Consider the following 14,842-nt stretch of genomic DNA (forward strand, 5'->3'; position numbering starts at 1 on the left):
CTCGCACATGCAACTCGCCAACGTCGCATCCTTCAGCACTCTCGGATCCTCGCCTCCCGCCGCCGCCACCTTCTCGTTCGGCAAGTCAAACAGCGTCATCTCGCACAGCTCCCACGGCTCGTCGTACACCTCCATGCTCGGGTCATGAAAGAGGTGGATCTCCATCTTCTGTTTCCTCCGCTCCTCCACCTCCACCGCCGCCGCCACCGCTTTCATCTCACAACCCCGACATCCTTTCTTCTTCTTCTTCTTCTTCGTCTCCGAGCCCTCCCCGCCTCCGCCCCCGTCCCCATTCTCATCGTCACCACCCCCACAACCATTCCCACCCCCCCATCCTCCTCCTCATCCTCCCCCGTCCTCAGCCCTCCTCACCACGACCGCAACGAGCGGTCGGTCCCACGTCTGCTCACCTCAGACGTAGTACATGCGTCTTTGAGGAAAGACGGGCGGCGGTCGGCGCGGAAGAAGGCGGTGGTGGCGCTGGACCTACCTAAGCGGGCCGAAGCGTCTGCTTCTGCTTCAGCAGCGGTGGTGGTGGTGGTGTCATGGCTTGGGTTGTTTATGGTGGTTTTTTTTTGGCGGGCGGACAGGTGGGTGTTCGAGCTGAGTGGAATGACGGGACGGTGAAGAATAGGGGAAAAATAATGTCACGAGAGGAAGGCAAAAGAGAGAAGTATGAGCCCGAGTTGCGGAAGTGATGGTAAACAAAGGTTGACAGCCATTGCGAGTGCGTGCGCGACTGGCTCGGGACAGAAGGCATACACATCCACACACTCACACATCACCACCTATCGACTCCCGTCTCTTGCTCACCCTACGACCAAGTTCCTCACCCGATACCAGAGCGACCGCTTCTTCACCTCCTCGACCTCCGTCCCGGCCGGTCCCAAATCCTCGCGACGGCCGGTGTAGATGTCCATCTCCTCCAGCTTGACAAACTCCGTCTTCTTCCAGAACTTGTACACGACGGCAAGCAGGATGAAGACGGGTATCAGGATGTAGTTGATAACAAAGTCCTGCGCACTGAACGGGTTCAGGAAAGCCGTGTAGCCTAACCGGGAAAGAAAAAAAAAAGGAGAAAAGGTCAGCCAAAACAAACCAGTGAACCATACCCAGCGCCGGTCGGGGAGGTCGGAGGGGATCCCAGCAGCCGACTGACGCACTCACCTTGGAAGAAGATCAAAAACACATTCGCCGCAAGACAGGCATACGTGCCATACGGATACCACAGCGCTTTAAACGGCAGCTCCTCGACGCTCTGCCCCTGCGCCACCATCGCCTGCCGGAACCGGATGTGCACCCACTCGATGACCGCCCACACGATGAACGTCGCCACGCCGGACAGCGTGATCAGCGCCTCATACAGCACGCCCGCATTCGACGACTGCGACAAGAACGCGATGCACGCGCACGCGTTCGACGCCAGCAGCGCGGCCCACGGCACGCCCGCCGCGTTGGTGCGGCCCATCCAGCGGGGCGCCATGCCGGACTGGGCCAGGTGGATGATGGTGCGCGACGCGACGTAGAGGGCCGAGTTGCCGGCGGAGATGACGGAGACGACGATGAGCCCGTTGATGAGGTGCGCGGCGGGCGCGATGTCGGCGTCGGCGAGCGAGATGGTGAGCGGCGACGACGCGGTTTTGGACCCCTTGCCGATGAGGCGCGCGTCCGTCCATGGGATCAGGATGCCGATGAAGAACATCATGCCGATGTAGAAGATGAGGATGCGCCAGAAGACTTGCGAGATGGCGCGCGGCACCGCCTTGCGCGGGTTGGACGACTCGCCGGCTGTGATGCCGACCCTGCGGAGGTCAGTACGCTGGTGCTGGATGGGTTTGGAGGGGGTGGAGAGGGGGGGGAGGAGACGAACATTTCCGTGCCGGCGTACAGGGTGCCGGCGATGACGAAGGTGCGGGCGACGCCGTTGATGCCGTCGGCGAAGGCGCCTGGGTCTTCCCAGTACTTGAAGCCGATCTTCTGCGGGCCGATGCCGCCCGAGGAGATGCAGATGGCGAGGATGAAGAAGATGGAGATGGAGATGACTTTGATCCTGCGAGGGGGGTTTAGTGAAGGATGCCTTGCTCGTGATGGATGGCAGAACTCACAAGGACAGCCAGTACTCGACTTCGCCGTACGCCAGCACTCCCAGCATGCTCAACGAGATGAAGAGAGCCCAGAAGATCAGTATCCATGCCCACTGCGGCACCACGTCGGTCCAGTACATGACCACAAGAGAGATGGCATTGTACTCGTTCGCCAGAACCTAGCCAACCTCCAGTCAGCAACAACGCACGACCAGAAACGAGGGCAACGAAGAATAAAAGCCATCACTCACCGTGACCCACAAGTACCAGTACGCCCAGCCCAGGGCAAAAGCAAGCGCAGGATCGATGAAGCGGCCAGCGTAATCGGTGAAAGAGCCGGTAACAGGAATCAGCGTAGCCAATTCTCCAAGGGATTGCCTGTGCGCGGGCCGTCCGTCAGTCTACTAGGTAGCACAGACGAAAACACTCCCCCGTGGGGAAGACGGAGTATCTCTTACATAACGAAAAAGACGATGATTCCGACGAGCGAGAAACTGATGAGAATGCCACCGGGGCCCGCGAGACGCAGAGCATTTCCAGAACCGACGAGCAGACCGGGCCCGATGATGCCTGGGAGAGACGTCAGTCAGTCAGTCAGCCAGCCAGCCAGCCAGCTCTGGCTGAGTGCCGCTGCCGGCTGCTGGGCGAGAGGGAGCAAGGACGGGGGGAGCTGCAGCTCCGGCATCTCACTAGATATACTCACCTCCGATGGCAATCATCTGCAGATGCCTCGACTTGAGCGCGCGCTTGAGCCCCGTAGCCGCCTCGACGTCGCCGCCGCCGCCGCCATTATTGACGGGCGACTCATCCGAGCGCGTCTCGGCGCCGTCGATGAAGATGTCATCGTTCTTCCTCTGCCTCATGTCGGAGTCGGCCATGCTGCCGGTGGAGAGGGGGGAGGGAGAGGGGAAGGGGAACGAGCTGGTGGAAGATCGATCGGAGGATTGGATATCACTCTACACGTCGAAGGCGCCGCCGCAAAGCACCTATTAAAAAAAAAAAAAAGGGAAGAAAAAGCCTGACCGTGTGCGTGCGCGCGCAGATACCTAGCCAGAGACAAACCCGTGTTGGCTCACAGCGGGCTTTTTTCTGGGCAACACTTGGCGAAATGGACATGGCCCTTGTCGCACACAGCTGCACGACGGCGCAAAGAGGAGAGGAGGCGGCGATAACGCACGCAAAATGGCGTGCTTTTGTTGGACGCGGCGATTGGCCTTGGCAGCCGAAGCCCCCATTCCAAGCCCGTCAAGCTTCTGCGCCAGGTAGGGCTGAACGTTGTTGCTTGCGTTTGCCGTCGAGCGAGCACGCCATTCCACGAGAACATGGTTGGGGGGGTCGTCGTCGGCCGGGGGGGGCGGTCGGTGGTTGTCGCTGGCTTGTGACTTTTCTACACCCACAAGCGCACTCTCTTCCCCCTCCCCCCCTCTTTTCCCTTGTATTTTTTTTTCCCCACCCCACGCACACATACACATGCTTACCCAACTCAACCCCGCCGCATGGCGCGACGCGGCGCGACTACAGCACCGCTACTTACACAGTAAACCACCCCCCGGTGTGATCCCGTCGTAGCTAGCCCGGACTACCGGTAGGTACTCATCGAGCGACTCCTGCTGGCAAATGCATAGCCGCGGAGGGAAGGAATAATGATCCATGTTCTGCCGCCGATGACGCCCTGGACCGGCTTGGCGTGCAGTTATCACGGCGGGAGGAACGTCTTTCTAGAATGCCGAGCCCTTGGCACCCATGCTTGCGACGTCGCCTACGGCGGGAAGGGGAGGGGAGGGGGTTGCTTGGGAGCCCGTGGGTTAAATGCTCCAAGACATCCCGCCCAACTGAATCAGGCAAAATTAAACGCAAGGTTGGAAGCGTGAATAGGTAATGGAAACTGCTTTTTTTTTTTTTTTACTGGAAGGGCCAAGCATTGCTGGGCAAGCGCGGGGTGGACACAAATATGGCTGGAAGCTCGTTTGTGCTCTTTTCTCGCCTGCTTCCCCGAGCACGACGCATCGCTCCACTACTGCAAATCAATCTCCAATTATTCGTCGAGGGACTTATAAGACACGGTGTTATATATAACGAACAATATATACACTTGCCATAGGGGCGTGAATGGAAAAAAACAAGACTAGATGCAAATATTCTTCGCATCTCACAGCAAAAAGCCACACAACGCCATGTGTTGACCAAGCCTGTCAGGTATTCCCGCCATATACACCAGAGCTGGACCCATAAGTACCGGCGCGACGAAAAGCTGAAGAACAGAATAACAAGCTGGAAGGCAGAAGGTACATATGAACGTGTAGCGTTACCATGCGATGTCCTCAAACGCGGTTCGGAGCACTTCGGTCCTGGTCTTTTGCATCTCGGGCGCTCCGCTACCCACGTGATCCAGGATTTCGATGACTTTGCGGATGTCGTGCTTCGCCGCCACCAGCAACGGCTCCTCGATCGGCGCCTTGGTCTGCTTTTGATACGGCGAATCTTCTTGTTGTTGAATCACAAGCAGGCGCGCCATCATGAGCTGAAGGAATCTGTCAGACAATCTTCACCAACTTTGAGCGGGGATTTGCATACCGCTTCTTCAAACGCACGGTGCTGAAACACCCACCACACTCCCGCGTCAACCCTCAGATACTCCCAGAGATCGACAAAGGCGTGGATGGCAAGTCTGGCCGACTCCAACGCTCCACGAACGTCACATTTGACCCCACACGATTCGTTCTCGTCAGCCAGCAAGAGCATGACGCAGTGATGGTAATTGCTACGGAAGAACAGCATCTGCTTCGCAAGCCGCTGGTTGGCCGCGACGAACTCTTTGGTGATGTCCTGTGCCATGCTGGCTGGAATGTTGGCATGTAGAGATCGGAACGATGTAAGTAGGTTGCTCTTTTCCCGCGGCGAGTTCGTCAGTGGCCGGCTCAGCGATCTCGGGATGCAGATGTTGCGCTGCACCAGGTTTGCAAGCTTCCACATGGTGCGGATGTAGTTGCGATCTGCTAGCTCGTGCGGGAGCAGGCTGGTCGGCGGAGGTGCAATGTTGCTTATCCTCATCGGATTCGGTAGGAGGTCCGGCGTGTTTCTGGCATTGCTTCCGTTGTCGTGCTCTCCTTCCGGCTCGTCCGTCAAAGAGTCTACGTGCACGTCCGAGATGGTGGCGGTTGGCGGCAGCTTCAGGAGGACAGTCAGGAAAGTGTCTTGGAATAACACGGCCTGCCAGACTTTCCGCCGCTGCTGCTTCTCGAGTGCTGACGCCCGTGGCACGATGAGCTCAGGGTCACGGTTGAGGCCCATCGCATACGCTTGACGCATCAGAACTCCGCCAAAAGACCACGCATCCGAGGCGTGGTTGTTGTTCATGAGGAAGTAGTTGATGAGCACCATTGCCTGGATCGTGCGGAGAGATATACGGCTGAGGTATCCCGATATGCGAAGAGCCTGGTGGGCTGCCGACACGTAGAATTCGGCTATCTGGGCGCGCTCCTGTGGGTCAGGCATCTGGATGAACTGGGTGCCCATGGCATACACGACGAAGTGCAGTCCGAGGAGAGCCGAGTCTGCCTGGCACTTTTCTTCGTGGGAAAGCGACCAGAAGCGCTCGTAGTCGGCGTCGAATTTGGGACGGTGGATCATGGGGTAGACGGGATCGACAGCCTCGAAGTACTTTGCAACCAATATGTCGGCCTGTTCCCGGCGAGGCAGCACGCCTATGACTTCTTGCAGACCTCCACGCATGGTCCTGCACACGGGGGGTGTCAGCAGCGAGGCCAAGGGGGCGGGGATGGAAATCGAAACCGTACCAGTAGTTGGAGAAGGGATGCTCGGAGCCCAGGCCGAAGACCAAGGACGGGGTGTGCTTGGTGTAGGGCACGTTGGACAGGAGCTGATGAACTGATGAGGAAGTGGACGAGGTTGACTGGCTGCGATACTGTTGCGGGCGGGGGCAACCCTGATGCTCATGCAGTTCGGTCAGCCCCAGCAGATCATTTGCCGGATGATGGGAGTAGATCCAGAATCCATAATCCTGATGCATGACAGCCTCGAAGGAGCGAAGCGTATAAGGAAATAGGAAATGGGAGAGCGGCCGGCTCGAGGCATGCTTGCAACACCCATGAGCACGTGATCATCTTCGCACTGGAGGCTTGGAGGCTTGGAGGCTTGGGCACACTGGGAGACGGCGCGCTGGGAGACGCTGAAGCGGGAGACGCCGAAGCGGTACAGAGCGCAAACTTACCTCTGACGACGAGGCCGAGGGCGTCACGACGCCCAGCTGGGCCTGTTCCATGGCCTTCTTGCGGGCCTTGCTGGTGGCGCGGCCGCCATTGCGCCTGGGGGCAGGCAGTAGTCAGCGGGCGAGTCACGAAGCGAGGCTTGTCGCGGACCTACTCGGCAGAGGCGATGAGATTGGCGACCTCGGAATAGCGGCACTCGGACTGGCGCTTGATGCAGGCCAGGCAATGGGGGCGGCCGCGGTCGCACTGGCGGGCTGTCAGCACGCGGGCCGTCGCACTGGGGCAGTCGCACTGGGGCGGCTGGGGGGCACGGGGGCACCTTGGTCTTGCGCTCGACGCAGCAATCGCAGCTCAGCGTCGGCTTGTTGCGCTTCTGCTTCTTGCGCGGCGGGTGGTCCGGGGGGTGGGGGTGGCCGTCGGCGGAGGGCGAGGCGGTCGGGGTCAGGTCGGGGGCGCTGGCTGCGGAGGGTGCAGAGGGCGGGTGGTGGTGGTCGTCTGGGTGGTGGTGGTGGTTGCTGTGCTGCTGCTGGTCCATCGCGTGGGGCGTGGGCATGGGCGCGAGGTCAGCAGCGGAAAGGGCGGCGGGTTGAGCCGCATCCGCCGACGTGGCCATGGCTCCTCCTGTCACCGTGAGGATCTCCGCGCGCGCTGCATGGGTGTGAGACTCTGGGGACAGCTGCGCCTGGAGAGGGTCCGCCCGGGAATAAAAGCAAAGGGAGCGAAGCAGCGGGCGCGGGTGTGGAGGATCGGGCGCCACACCAACTCAAGGCGCTCTGGGCCGCCAGAAGTCCATTGGCCGCCAAACCTCGCGCAGGATCAGCGCCGTCGGTGCTGCGGCCTGCGGCTAGCGCCGAGCCCAGATCGATCCCCATCACACCACGGCTTGGACGACGACGAGCTCCGCCAGCTGCTCGACGCAATGCGCATGAATAAGCCTGCAATCACCCGCCGGCTGCACACTGGCCACTGCCCAGCCTCACCGTCACCGCCGCGCTTCTTCTCGTCTGAGCCCTGCTGCGATTGGGTCTCCAGCGTCAGAATTTTTCACTCGACGCACAGCCACGCCTATACTGTTCGTCCCCTATAGCCACATGCGGCGCGAGCTCCACCCGTGGTTCTCGCACAGTACGCTAGCTGCCGAAATTATTGGGTCATTGCCTCGAGTCGAGACCAGCAACCCGGTTTTGCTGCGCATGAAGGCTGATGAATAATACTGTTCATCAGGCTGCTGGTAGCCGCCAGCTCTTCTCTCGGCGCAGCCTGCCACCGTAGGGCGAAGGAAGAAACCGCAATGGATGCATGAGCATAAGGAGCACTCGACGAAGCCAAGACACATCTGGGCTCCTGGCATGTGTCAAAGCCGTAATCGATAAGCTTTTACGCTAGTCCCCATCCGTCTCTTGCGCGTCATCACCGAGCTCCAGCTTTCCATCTCGTTCAACGCTCATGCCAGCAAGACAGCCGACCTTTCATTGAGCTCTGCTTCTGTGATTCGGCTTTTCAAACATTGCATCACCCCTCACACCACCCTCCTCGCCGCCGCTCCGGTATCGCAGCAGGACCTCAACAGCTGCCCGCCATGCGCCCAACTGCTCTCGCCGCACTTGTCGCCCTCTTCTCACCCTGCACCGCCCACCCAGCGACCACCTCCTCCGACCCGCTCCCGCTCGTGATATGGCACGGCCTGGGCGACAACTACCTGGCTGAGGGCCTGCAGGAGGTCGGCGAGCTGGCCGAGAAGATACACCCGGGCACCTTCGTCTACAACGTGCGCCTCGACAACGACGCCGGCAGCGACCGCACCGCCACCTTCTTCGGCAACGTGACCACGCAGCTCGCCCAAGTCTGCGCTGACCTGGCCGCCCACCCCATCCTGTCATCGGCCCCCGCCATCGACGCCCTCGGCTTCTCGCAGGGCGGCCAGTTCCTGCGCGCCTACGTCGAGCGGTGCAACGCCCCGCCCGTGCGCAGCCTCGTCACCTTCGGCAGCCAGCACAACGGCATCGCCAAGTTCCAGGCCTGCGGCCCCACCGACTGGCTGTGCAAGGGCGCCATGGGCTTGCTGAGATCGAATGCCTGGAGCGGCTTCGTCCAGAACCGCGTCGTCCCCGCCCAGTACTACCGCGAGCTTAATGAGACCACAGGCCTCGGGTCCGACGCCTACCTCGAGCACTCGAACTTCCTTGCCGACATCAACAATGAGCGCGCGCTCAAGAACGTGACGTACAAGAAGAACCTGGCGAGCTTGGAAAAGTTCGTCATGTTTGTCTTTACCGACGACACCACGGTCATACCCAAGGAGACGGGCTGGTTCGCCGAGGTCAATGCGACGTCGGAGGAGGTCACGAGGCTCCAGGATAGGACGATTTACAAGGAGGATTGGATCGGGCTGAAGAAACTCGATGAGAAGGGTGCGTTGGTCTTCAAAAACGTTACCGGCGAGCACATGCGCTTGAATGAGGAAGACTTGGAGCATGCTTTCCGCGAATACTTTGGACCCGTGAGCAAGAAGTCGGTCTTCCAGGAAGTGCTGGGAGCTTGGGAGTTGTAAAGAAGTCAACCATGGATACATAATCGATTCGTCTACGCCTTGTGCCTCTGGTTCGTCGCGGAACCCTTCTCATTGAAAGGAAGTGGGTGGTTGATTGACAAGGCGCGAAGCCCCGGGAATTCGGTTCAATTCGTGTCAGCCTCGTCCAGTGATCGACCGCAGTGGGGTCAGTAGTGGGCGCAGCACGGCACAGCTGAGGACAATTTCCCGTCGACACTGACGTGGCAAGGCTGAGCCCGAAATCACCGGTGATAAAGTCTGGCTAGGTGATCTCAAGATAGTTTCTTTTGGCACTCACTGTGTTGCCGCCACGAGACATAATTTTTTTCTCACTCTAGAGAGCAATAATGGACCCTTTCGCAGCGATCAGTTTCGCCGGCAACATCCTGCAGTTTATCGAATTCGCGACCAAGCTTGTACGGGAGGGCAAAGAGATCTATCGTTCAGCGAACGGCACAATCCAAGACAACGTCGACTTAGAGCTGATCACCCTCGACTTGAAAGAACTCACTAAACCGCTTACGATTCCTCGCAATCCATCGGCACATGTCTCCAACGACGACAAACGTCTCGCTGAACTGGCAGTCGCCTGTCAAAGGACGTCTGACGAACTTTTAGATTTGTTACAAGCACTGACACTGCCCAAGGGCACTCGCCATCTGAAGCTGAAATCGATTCGAGTGGCGCTGCGTACGTCCATGAGAGAAAAGCAAGTTGACACACTTCAAAGCCGCCTGGAATCTTTCAGGGCCAGTCTCAACGCCCACGTCTTGAACCAGCTCAGGTTAGACTCCCACAGGCGCATAATTACAATTTGGGCAATGCTGACCTCACCAAGCAACCAACAATCAGACATCGCGAGGACTATTGCCGACATCTGCCACGAGAACCGAATTCTCCAAATCCAGACAGCAAACGCGCTTGACACGGCAAAATCTGAGATCATCAAAGAAATTCGACAACTCCACACGGACGGGGAAAATCATGATCGCTTCGTGACTGCCGTTAGGATGGCCGAACTTGGCGAGGCGGGAATCCGGGCGCCGAAAGAGCAAGCGATTATTCGAAGCCTTCATTTCGCCACCATCAAAGTGCGATCTGAAGAGATAAAACCCGCTCACGCTAGAACTTTCGAGTGGGCATTCAACGATGAGCGGGTCCAGCTGAAAAAATGGCTCGAAGCCGAAGCCGGGATCTTCTGGGTGTCAGGCAAAGCTGGCTCTGGCAAATCCACCTTGATGAAATGCCTTTGCCGCTGGCAAGAAACAACGGCAGCCCTCACACGATGGGCAGGGCCGAAGAGAATCATACTCGCGTCACACTTTTTCTGGAATGCCGGTTTCCGGGAGCAAAAGTCCCAAGAAGGACTACTGCGCTCTTTACTTTTCCAGGTTTTTCAGCAGGCCCCCGAGCTGGTTCCGACCGTCTGCCCAGACCGCTGGAATGACATTAGTGAGAGGTCAAACGTCTGGACTCTGCGTGAGCTTTCTCGCACGTTTCAAGCACTTGCACAGCAGTCGTCACTTCCCTTCAGACTGTGCTTTTTCGTGGATGGTTTGGACGAATTCGAGCCGAGCGTTAAAAACGGGGACCACAAGGATCTGCTTCAAGTCCTCAAGGATGTTTCCGCCTCCCCGGATGTCAAGCTCTGTCTGTCGTCACGCCCATGGCCTTTCGTGTTGGATGAGCTTTCTCGAAGCCATCGAAAAGTCTTCATGCAAGATCTCACCATCAACGACATGAAAATATACGTACGAGGTACACTCGAAAACAACGCGGATTTCAGGAGTCTTCAGATGCGAGAACCAGATTGCGTACCCCTCGTTGCGCAGATCGCTGACAAGGCCCAAGGAGTGTTTCTATGGGTCTATCTTGTCGTCAGATCTCTGGTCAAAGGACTGGAGAGCCAGGACACTTATGCGGAACTTCAAAGACGTCTCGATGCCTTGCCGGAAGGACTCGAAGAGCTATTTGAGCGATCAATTCGATCGGTTGAGCCCGCATATGAAACCCAATCCGCAAGGATCCTACAGTGCGCTCTCACCGCTCATGAACCTCTTTCCATCCTGGATTACCACTTCTTAGATGTCGAGATTCAAAACTCCAACTACGCCATGGGAAAAGTCGAGCTACTCGAGCATCAGAGGAATCTCTATGAGAGAATGAGAAGACGACTTCACGCTCGCTCGAAAGATCTCCTAGAGGTCGGTCCCTTCCGCATGTCTAATTCGTGCTGTACGACCACAGTAAACTTTCTCCATCGTACTGTCAAGGAGTTCCTCGAAGGATCGCGCGATGTTTCTGTCATGCTCCACGAAAGAACGCCGGGATTTGAGCCTCGAATTTCGATTTGCAGAAGCTTTCTCGCCAAAATCAAGACACTTCCCAAAGTAGCCCAGCATTCGGAAATGTTTCGACTTGTGGACGACTTCCTGTACTACACACATGAGGTAGAAGTTCACAATCGCGTTGCGCAAGTCGACCTTCTTGACGAGCTCGACGATCATTTGAACAAGAGTCAAGGCCATAGATTTCGACCAAAAAGTCATTGGACGAATCAGCGCCCGGAAAGCGTACTTGGCGGGAAATACCGCACCAACACGGACAATTTTTTGGCGCTTGCCATCCAAACGGGGCAGAGATTATACGTAAAGCGGAAACTTTCCGAGCATCCATCTGTTCTTAGACGCAAGATTGGTCGGTCTTACCTGGATTACGCGCTGGGACCTACACCGAACAGCTATCCCGGCTTACTGGCCTCTCACAAGAGTGTGGACCCCGGCATGGTCCGTATACTCCTGGAGTTTGGGGCAGACCCGAACTTGCCTAATGCGACCGCACAAGGAGTTGTCACGCCCTGGATAACGTTTCTGGAATACTGCCACAGCATAAAGGAAGGTTTCGAAAGGAAACGCGATCTTGGATGGCTGAACGCTGAAACACTTGAGACGCTTATCGAGTTGATCAAGCATGGAGCAGATCCAAATGTGAGGTTCGGAACTCGCATCAATAACAGTCTCACAATGCACCGCCTACCTGCCGCAGATGTGTTCAAAGAATCACTGCCGAAGGACCAGTTTCACCAATTATTCGGCATGACAGAGGAGCTTGAGGCTCCTACTCCGCCTCAGGCTCCTATTCCACGTCCACCTTCACCTCCGCCTTCACCTTCACCTCCACCTCCACGTCCACCTTCACCTCCGCCTTCACCTTCACCTCCGCCTTCACCTTCACCTCCGCCTTCACTTTCAACTCCGCCTTCACCTTCACCTCCGCCTTCACTTTCAACTCCGTCTTCACTTTCATTTCCGTCTTCACTTTCATTTCCGCCTTCACCTTCACCTCCGCCTTCACCTTCACCTCCGCCTTCATCTCTCCGACGGAGGCTAGCTCTGAAAATTTCGAAGCTTCGAAATTCGTTATACTTGCGCATGAGGATCTGATGGTGTCGCAAAATACAAAGTTCTGTTCTTTCTCAGCTTGGAGTTTCGAATTTGTACCGTAGTCAGATTCCGTTTCTGCTTTGTTTCGCATTGCGTTGGTTCAACTTCACGAAATCTTTTTTTCCGAGGACTAATCAGTTAATAACCGTTTCCTGTGGTAGTACTTGAGTCGGGGACAGCGGTCAGGCAACAGCGGCCCTTAGAGAATCCTAGAGCAACTTTGCAGTACCATTCCTCAAGAAGACCTCGAACACTGCAGTATTGAAGAAGCAGATCCTCCGTGAACTATTGAGAGATTGAGATTATTGAAGCTGTGAAGTGGACTGCAATTTGTCAGCATAGAGCACCAAGCATTAGCCCGTTCCTGCATGATGCCAACAAGACATTTAACCCTTCACAGCTACCTCGGAAGCTCGGGAACTCAATAATGTCTTGGTATCAATTGGCGCCCTGCAGGCCCGGATGCAGCCACTAAAGCTATGACGCTTTACCTCGGCACCGACTCGGCAGCCCTGTGGGGTTCACGACCAACCCCACGTCGACTAAGCATCCAACTCCCCTCGATCCGGAGCTAGGTACCATTAATCACTGACGACTAATCACTCGGCTTGCCCTCGCAAATCCATATATCATCACGCACGACTGTCCCAAAACGAACCGGCAGCACCAAGAACATCTTTTTTCCCTGATCCCGCCGCGCCGCCACGACTCGCCCGGCTCCCAATACCGCCCACCACCGACTGTGCCCCGCATTCCAACCATCAAACCCCACGACCACCCACGAAGCAATCTCGAGAAAAAAAAGAAGAAAAAGAAAGAAAGAAAAAACGTCGTCAACCAAGCGAATCACCACCCGCCCGCCCTTTCGCAGCCACCCACCTGCAACATGCCCACCGCCATCGCCATCCGCCAAATCGACGGCAAGCCCGGCAGCGTCTACTACCCGCTCACGAAGCTGACGCTCCCCGCGCCGCCATCCGCCGGCACCCACTCCCCCACCACCACGCTCCTCACGATCCGCATGGCCGCCGCGGCGCTCAACCACCGCGACCTCTTCATCCGCCAGCACCTCTACCCGGGCACCGCCTTCGCCGTGCCCCTCCTCGCCGACGGCTGCGGCACCGTCACCGCCGTGCACGCGGCGGACCCCACCAACCCCGCCGCCACCCGCGCCGCCGACAGCTCACCCTGGCTCGGCAAGCGCGTCGTCATCAACCCCGGCACCGGGTGGGAAAGCGACCCGGCCGGTCCAGAGAGCCGAACCGGCTACGCGATCCTCGGCGGGACGAAGGCGAACGCGGTGGGGACGCTGTGCGAAGAGGTGGTGGTGGAGGCGGGGCAGGTGGAGGAGGCGCCGGCGCACCTGAGCGACGTGGAGGCGGCGGCGGTGCCGTTGACGGGGCTGACGGCGTGGAGGGCGGTGGTGACGAAGGCGGGGGTGCGGGAGGGGGAGGCGGCGAATGTGTTGGTGACGGGGGTGGGGGGCGGGGTGGCGGTCATGGCGGTGTTGTTTGCGGGGGCGTTGGGGGCGAGGGTGTTCGTGACGAGTGGGAGTGGGGAGAAGATTGAGAGGGCGAAGGGGTTGGGGGCGGTGGGCGGCGTGAATTATAAGGAGGGGGGGTGGGAGAAGAGGTTGCAGGGGTTGATTGGGGAGGGGGGGAAGTTGGATGCGATTATTGATGGGGCGGGGGGAGATGTGGTGGAGAAGGGGGTGAGGTTGTTGAAGGTGAGTGCCCGTGCTGGTTTCGGGAACGGATATTGTAGAGAGAAGAAGTGATTGCTGACGAGAGGTCGGGTACGCAGAACGGTGGCGTCATCGTGTCGTATGGCATGACGCTCGGGCCCAAGATGCCGTTCCTCATGAGCGCGGTGCTCAAGAATATCGAGATCAAGGGCTCGACCATGGGGTCGCGTCTCGAGTTCAAGCAGATGGTTGACTTTGTCAAGGAGAAGAAGCTCAAGCCCGTCATCTCGCGGGTTGTGTCGGGCATCGACAACATCGAGGCCATCGATGGGCTGTTTGAGGACATGAAGAATGGCACTCAGTTTGGAAAGCTGGTCATTGAGATCGCGGCGAAGGAGGGCGAGAGCAGTAAGTTGTGAATACGGCAGCAGGAGCACGGATATGGGCTTATGAGCAACGCTAGCATGAAACCAGTAGGCGGAAACCAATAGACAACAAAGGATGTGTTACAGCTTCATGCTTTCAGTTACTCCTTCGTGTAAGCCAGTCGCCATATTCCAGATTCGTCACTTCCATCCTGTCATAATAAGGACGAACATGTACATACATACATAGATTCCCAACGCAGCTAGCACGGCAAGCGTCAAGGGAATGCTGATGGCCCAATATCTCCAAAAGTCCTTTACCTTCGATTCAACCATCGGCATGGTCAGAATAGTCTACACCGACCTCTGAATTAGCTATGGTTTCAGTGCATTTGGGACGAGTACCAGAAGAGGGGAGGAACGAGACTAGACCAGATTGGGAAATGTAATAGTGCCAAGGCGCTAAGACGCGCTGCGCGCTCTGCT

General features: G+C 57.6%; 5 protein-coding genes across 5 annotated transcripts; 3 read left to right on the forward strand and 2 right to left on the reverse strand.

Annotated features, from left to right (window-relative positions):
- Positions 1–809: 809 nt before the first annotated feature.
- Positions 810–2,962, reverse strand: BKCO1_4000043 (amino acid permease; the record flags this gene model as incomplete). Its single annotated transcript, XM_020275453.1, has 7 exons — positions 810–1,051; positions 1,168–1,802; positions 1,871–2,050; positions 2,106–2,263; positions 2,336–2,462; positions 2,543–2,654; positions 2,788–2,962. 7 exons carry the CDS (start codon positions 2,960–2,962, stop codon positions 810–812), a joined length of 1,629 nt encoding a protein of 542 aa, XP_020128429.1.
- A 1,427-nt stretch (positions 2,963–4,389) lies between these two features.
- BKCO1_4000044 (zn 2cys6 transcription factor) lies at positions 4,390–6,926 on the reverse strand (the record flags this gene model as incomplete). The annotated part of the gene is made up of 6 exons (XM_020275454.1): positions 4,390–4,605; positions 4,659–5,820; positions 5,882–6,105; positions 6,316–6,409; positions 6,468–6,559; positions 6,633–6,926. 6 exons carry the CDS (start codon positions 6,924–6,926, stop codon positions 4,390–4,392), a joined length of 2,082 nt encoding a protein of 693 aa, XP_020128436.1.
- A 966-nt stretch (positions 6,927–7,892) lies between these two features.
- On the forward strand, positions 7,893–8,864 carry BKCO1_4000045 (palmitoyl protein thioesterase; the record flags this gene model as incomplete). Its single annotated transcript, XM_020275455.1, has 1 exon — positions 7,893–8,864. The coding sequence occupies one exon, from the start codon at positions 7,893–7,895 to the stop codon at positions 8,862–8,864; it is 972 nt and encodes a 323-aa protein (XP_020128435.1).
- Positions 8,865–9,211: 347 nt separating this feature from the next.
- Positions 9,212–12,307, forward strand: BKCO1_4000046 (uncharacterized protein; the record flags this gene model as incomplete). Its single annotated transcript, XM_020275456.1, has 1 exon — positions 9,212–12,307. One exon carries the CDS (start codon positions 9,212–9,214, stop codon positions 12,305–12,307), a length of 3,096 nt encoding a protein of 1,031 aa, XP_020128434.1.
- An 886-nt stretch (positions 12,308–13,193) lies between these two features.
- On the forward strand, positions 13,194–14,726 carry BKCO1_4000047 (alcohol dehydrogenase; the record flags this gene model as incomplete). Its single annotated transcript, XM_020275457.1, has 3 exons — positions 13,194–14,033; positions 14,111–14,399; positions 14,620–14,726. 3 exons carry the CDS (start codon positions 13,194–13,196, stop codon positions 14,724–14,726), a joined length of 1,236 nt encoding a protein of 411 aa, XP_020128433.1.
- Between the last annotated feature and the right edge of the window lie 116 nt (positions 14,727–14,842).

Source organism: Diplodia corticola (assembly GCF_001883845.1).
Source record: "Diplodia corticola strain CBS 112549 chromosome Unknown scaffold40, whole genome shotgun sequence".
In the NCBI taxonomy this organism is placed as follows: Eukaryota; Fungi; Ascomycota; class Dothideomycetes; order Botryosphaeriales; family Botryosphaeriaceae; genus Diplodia; species Diplodia corticola.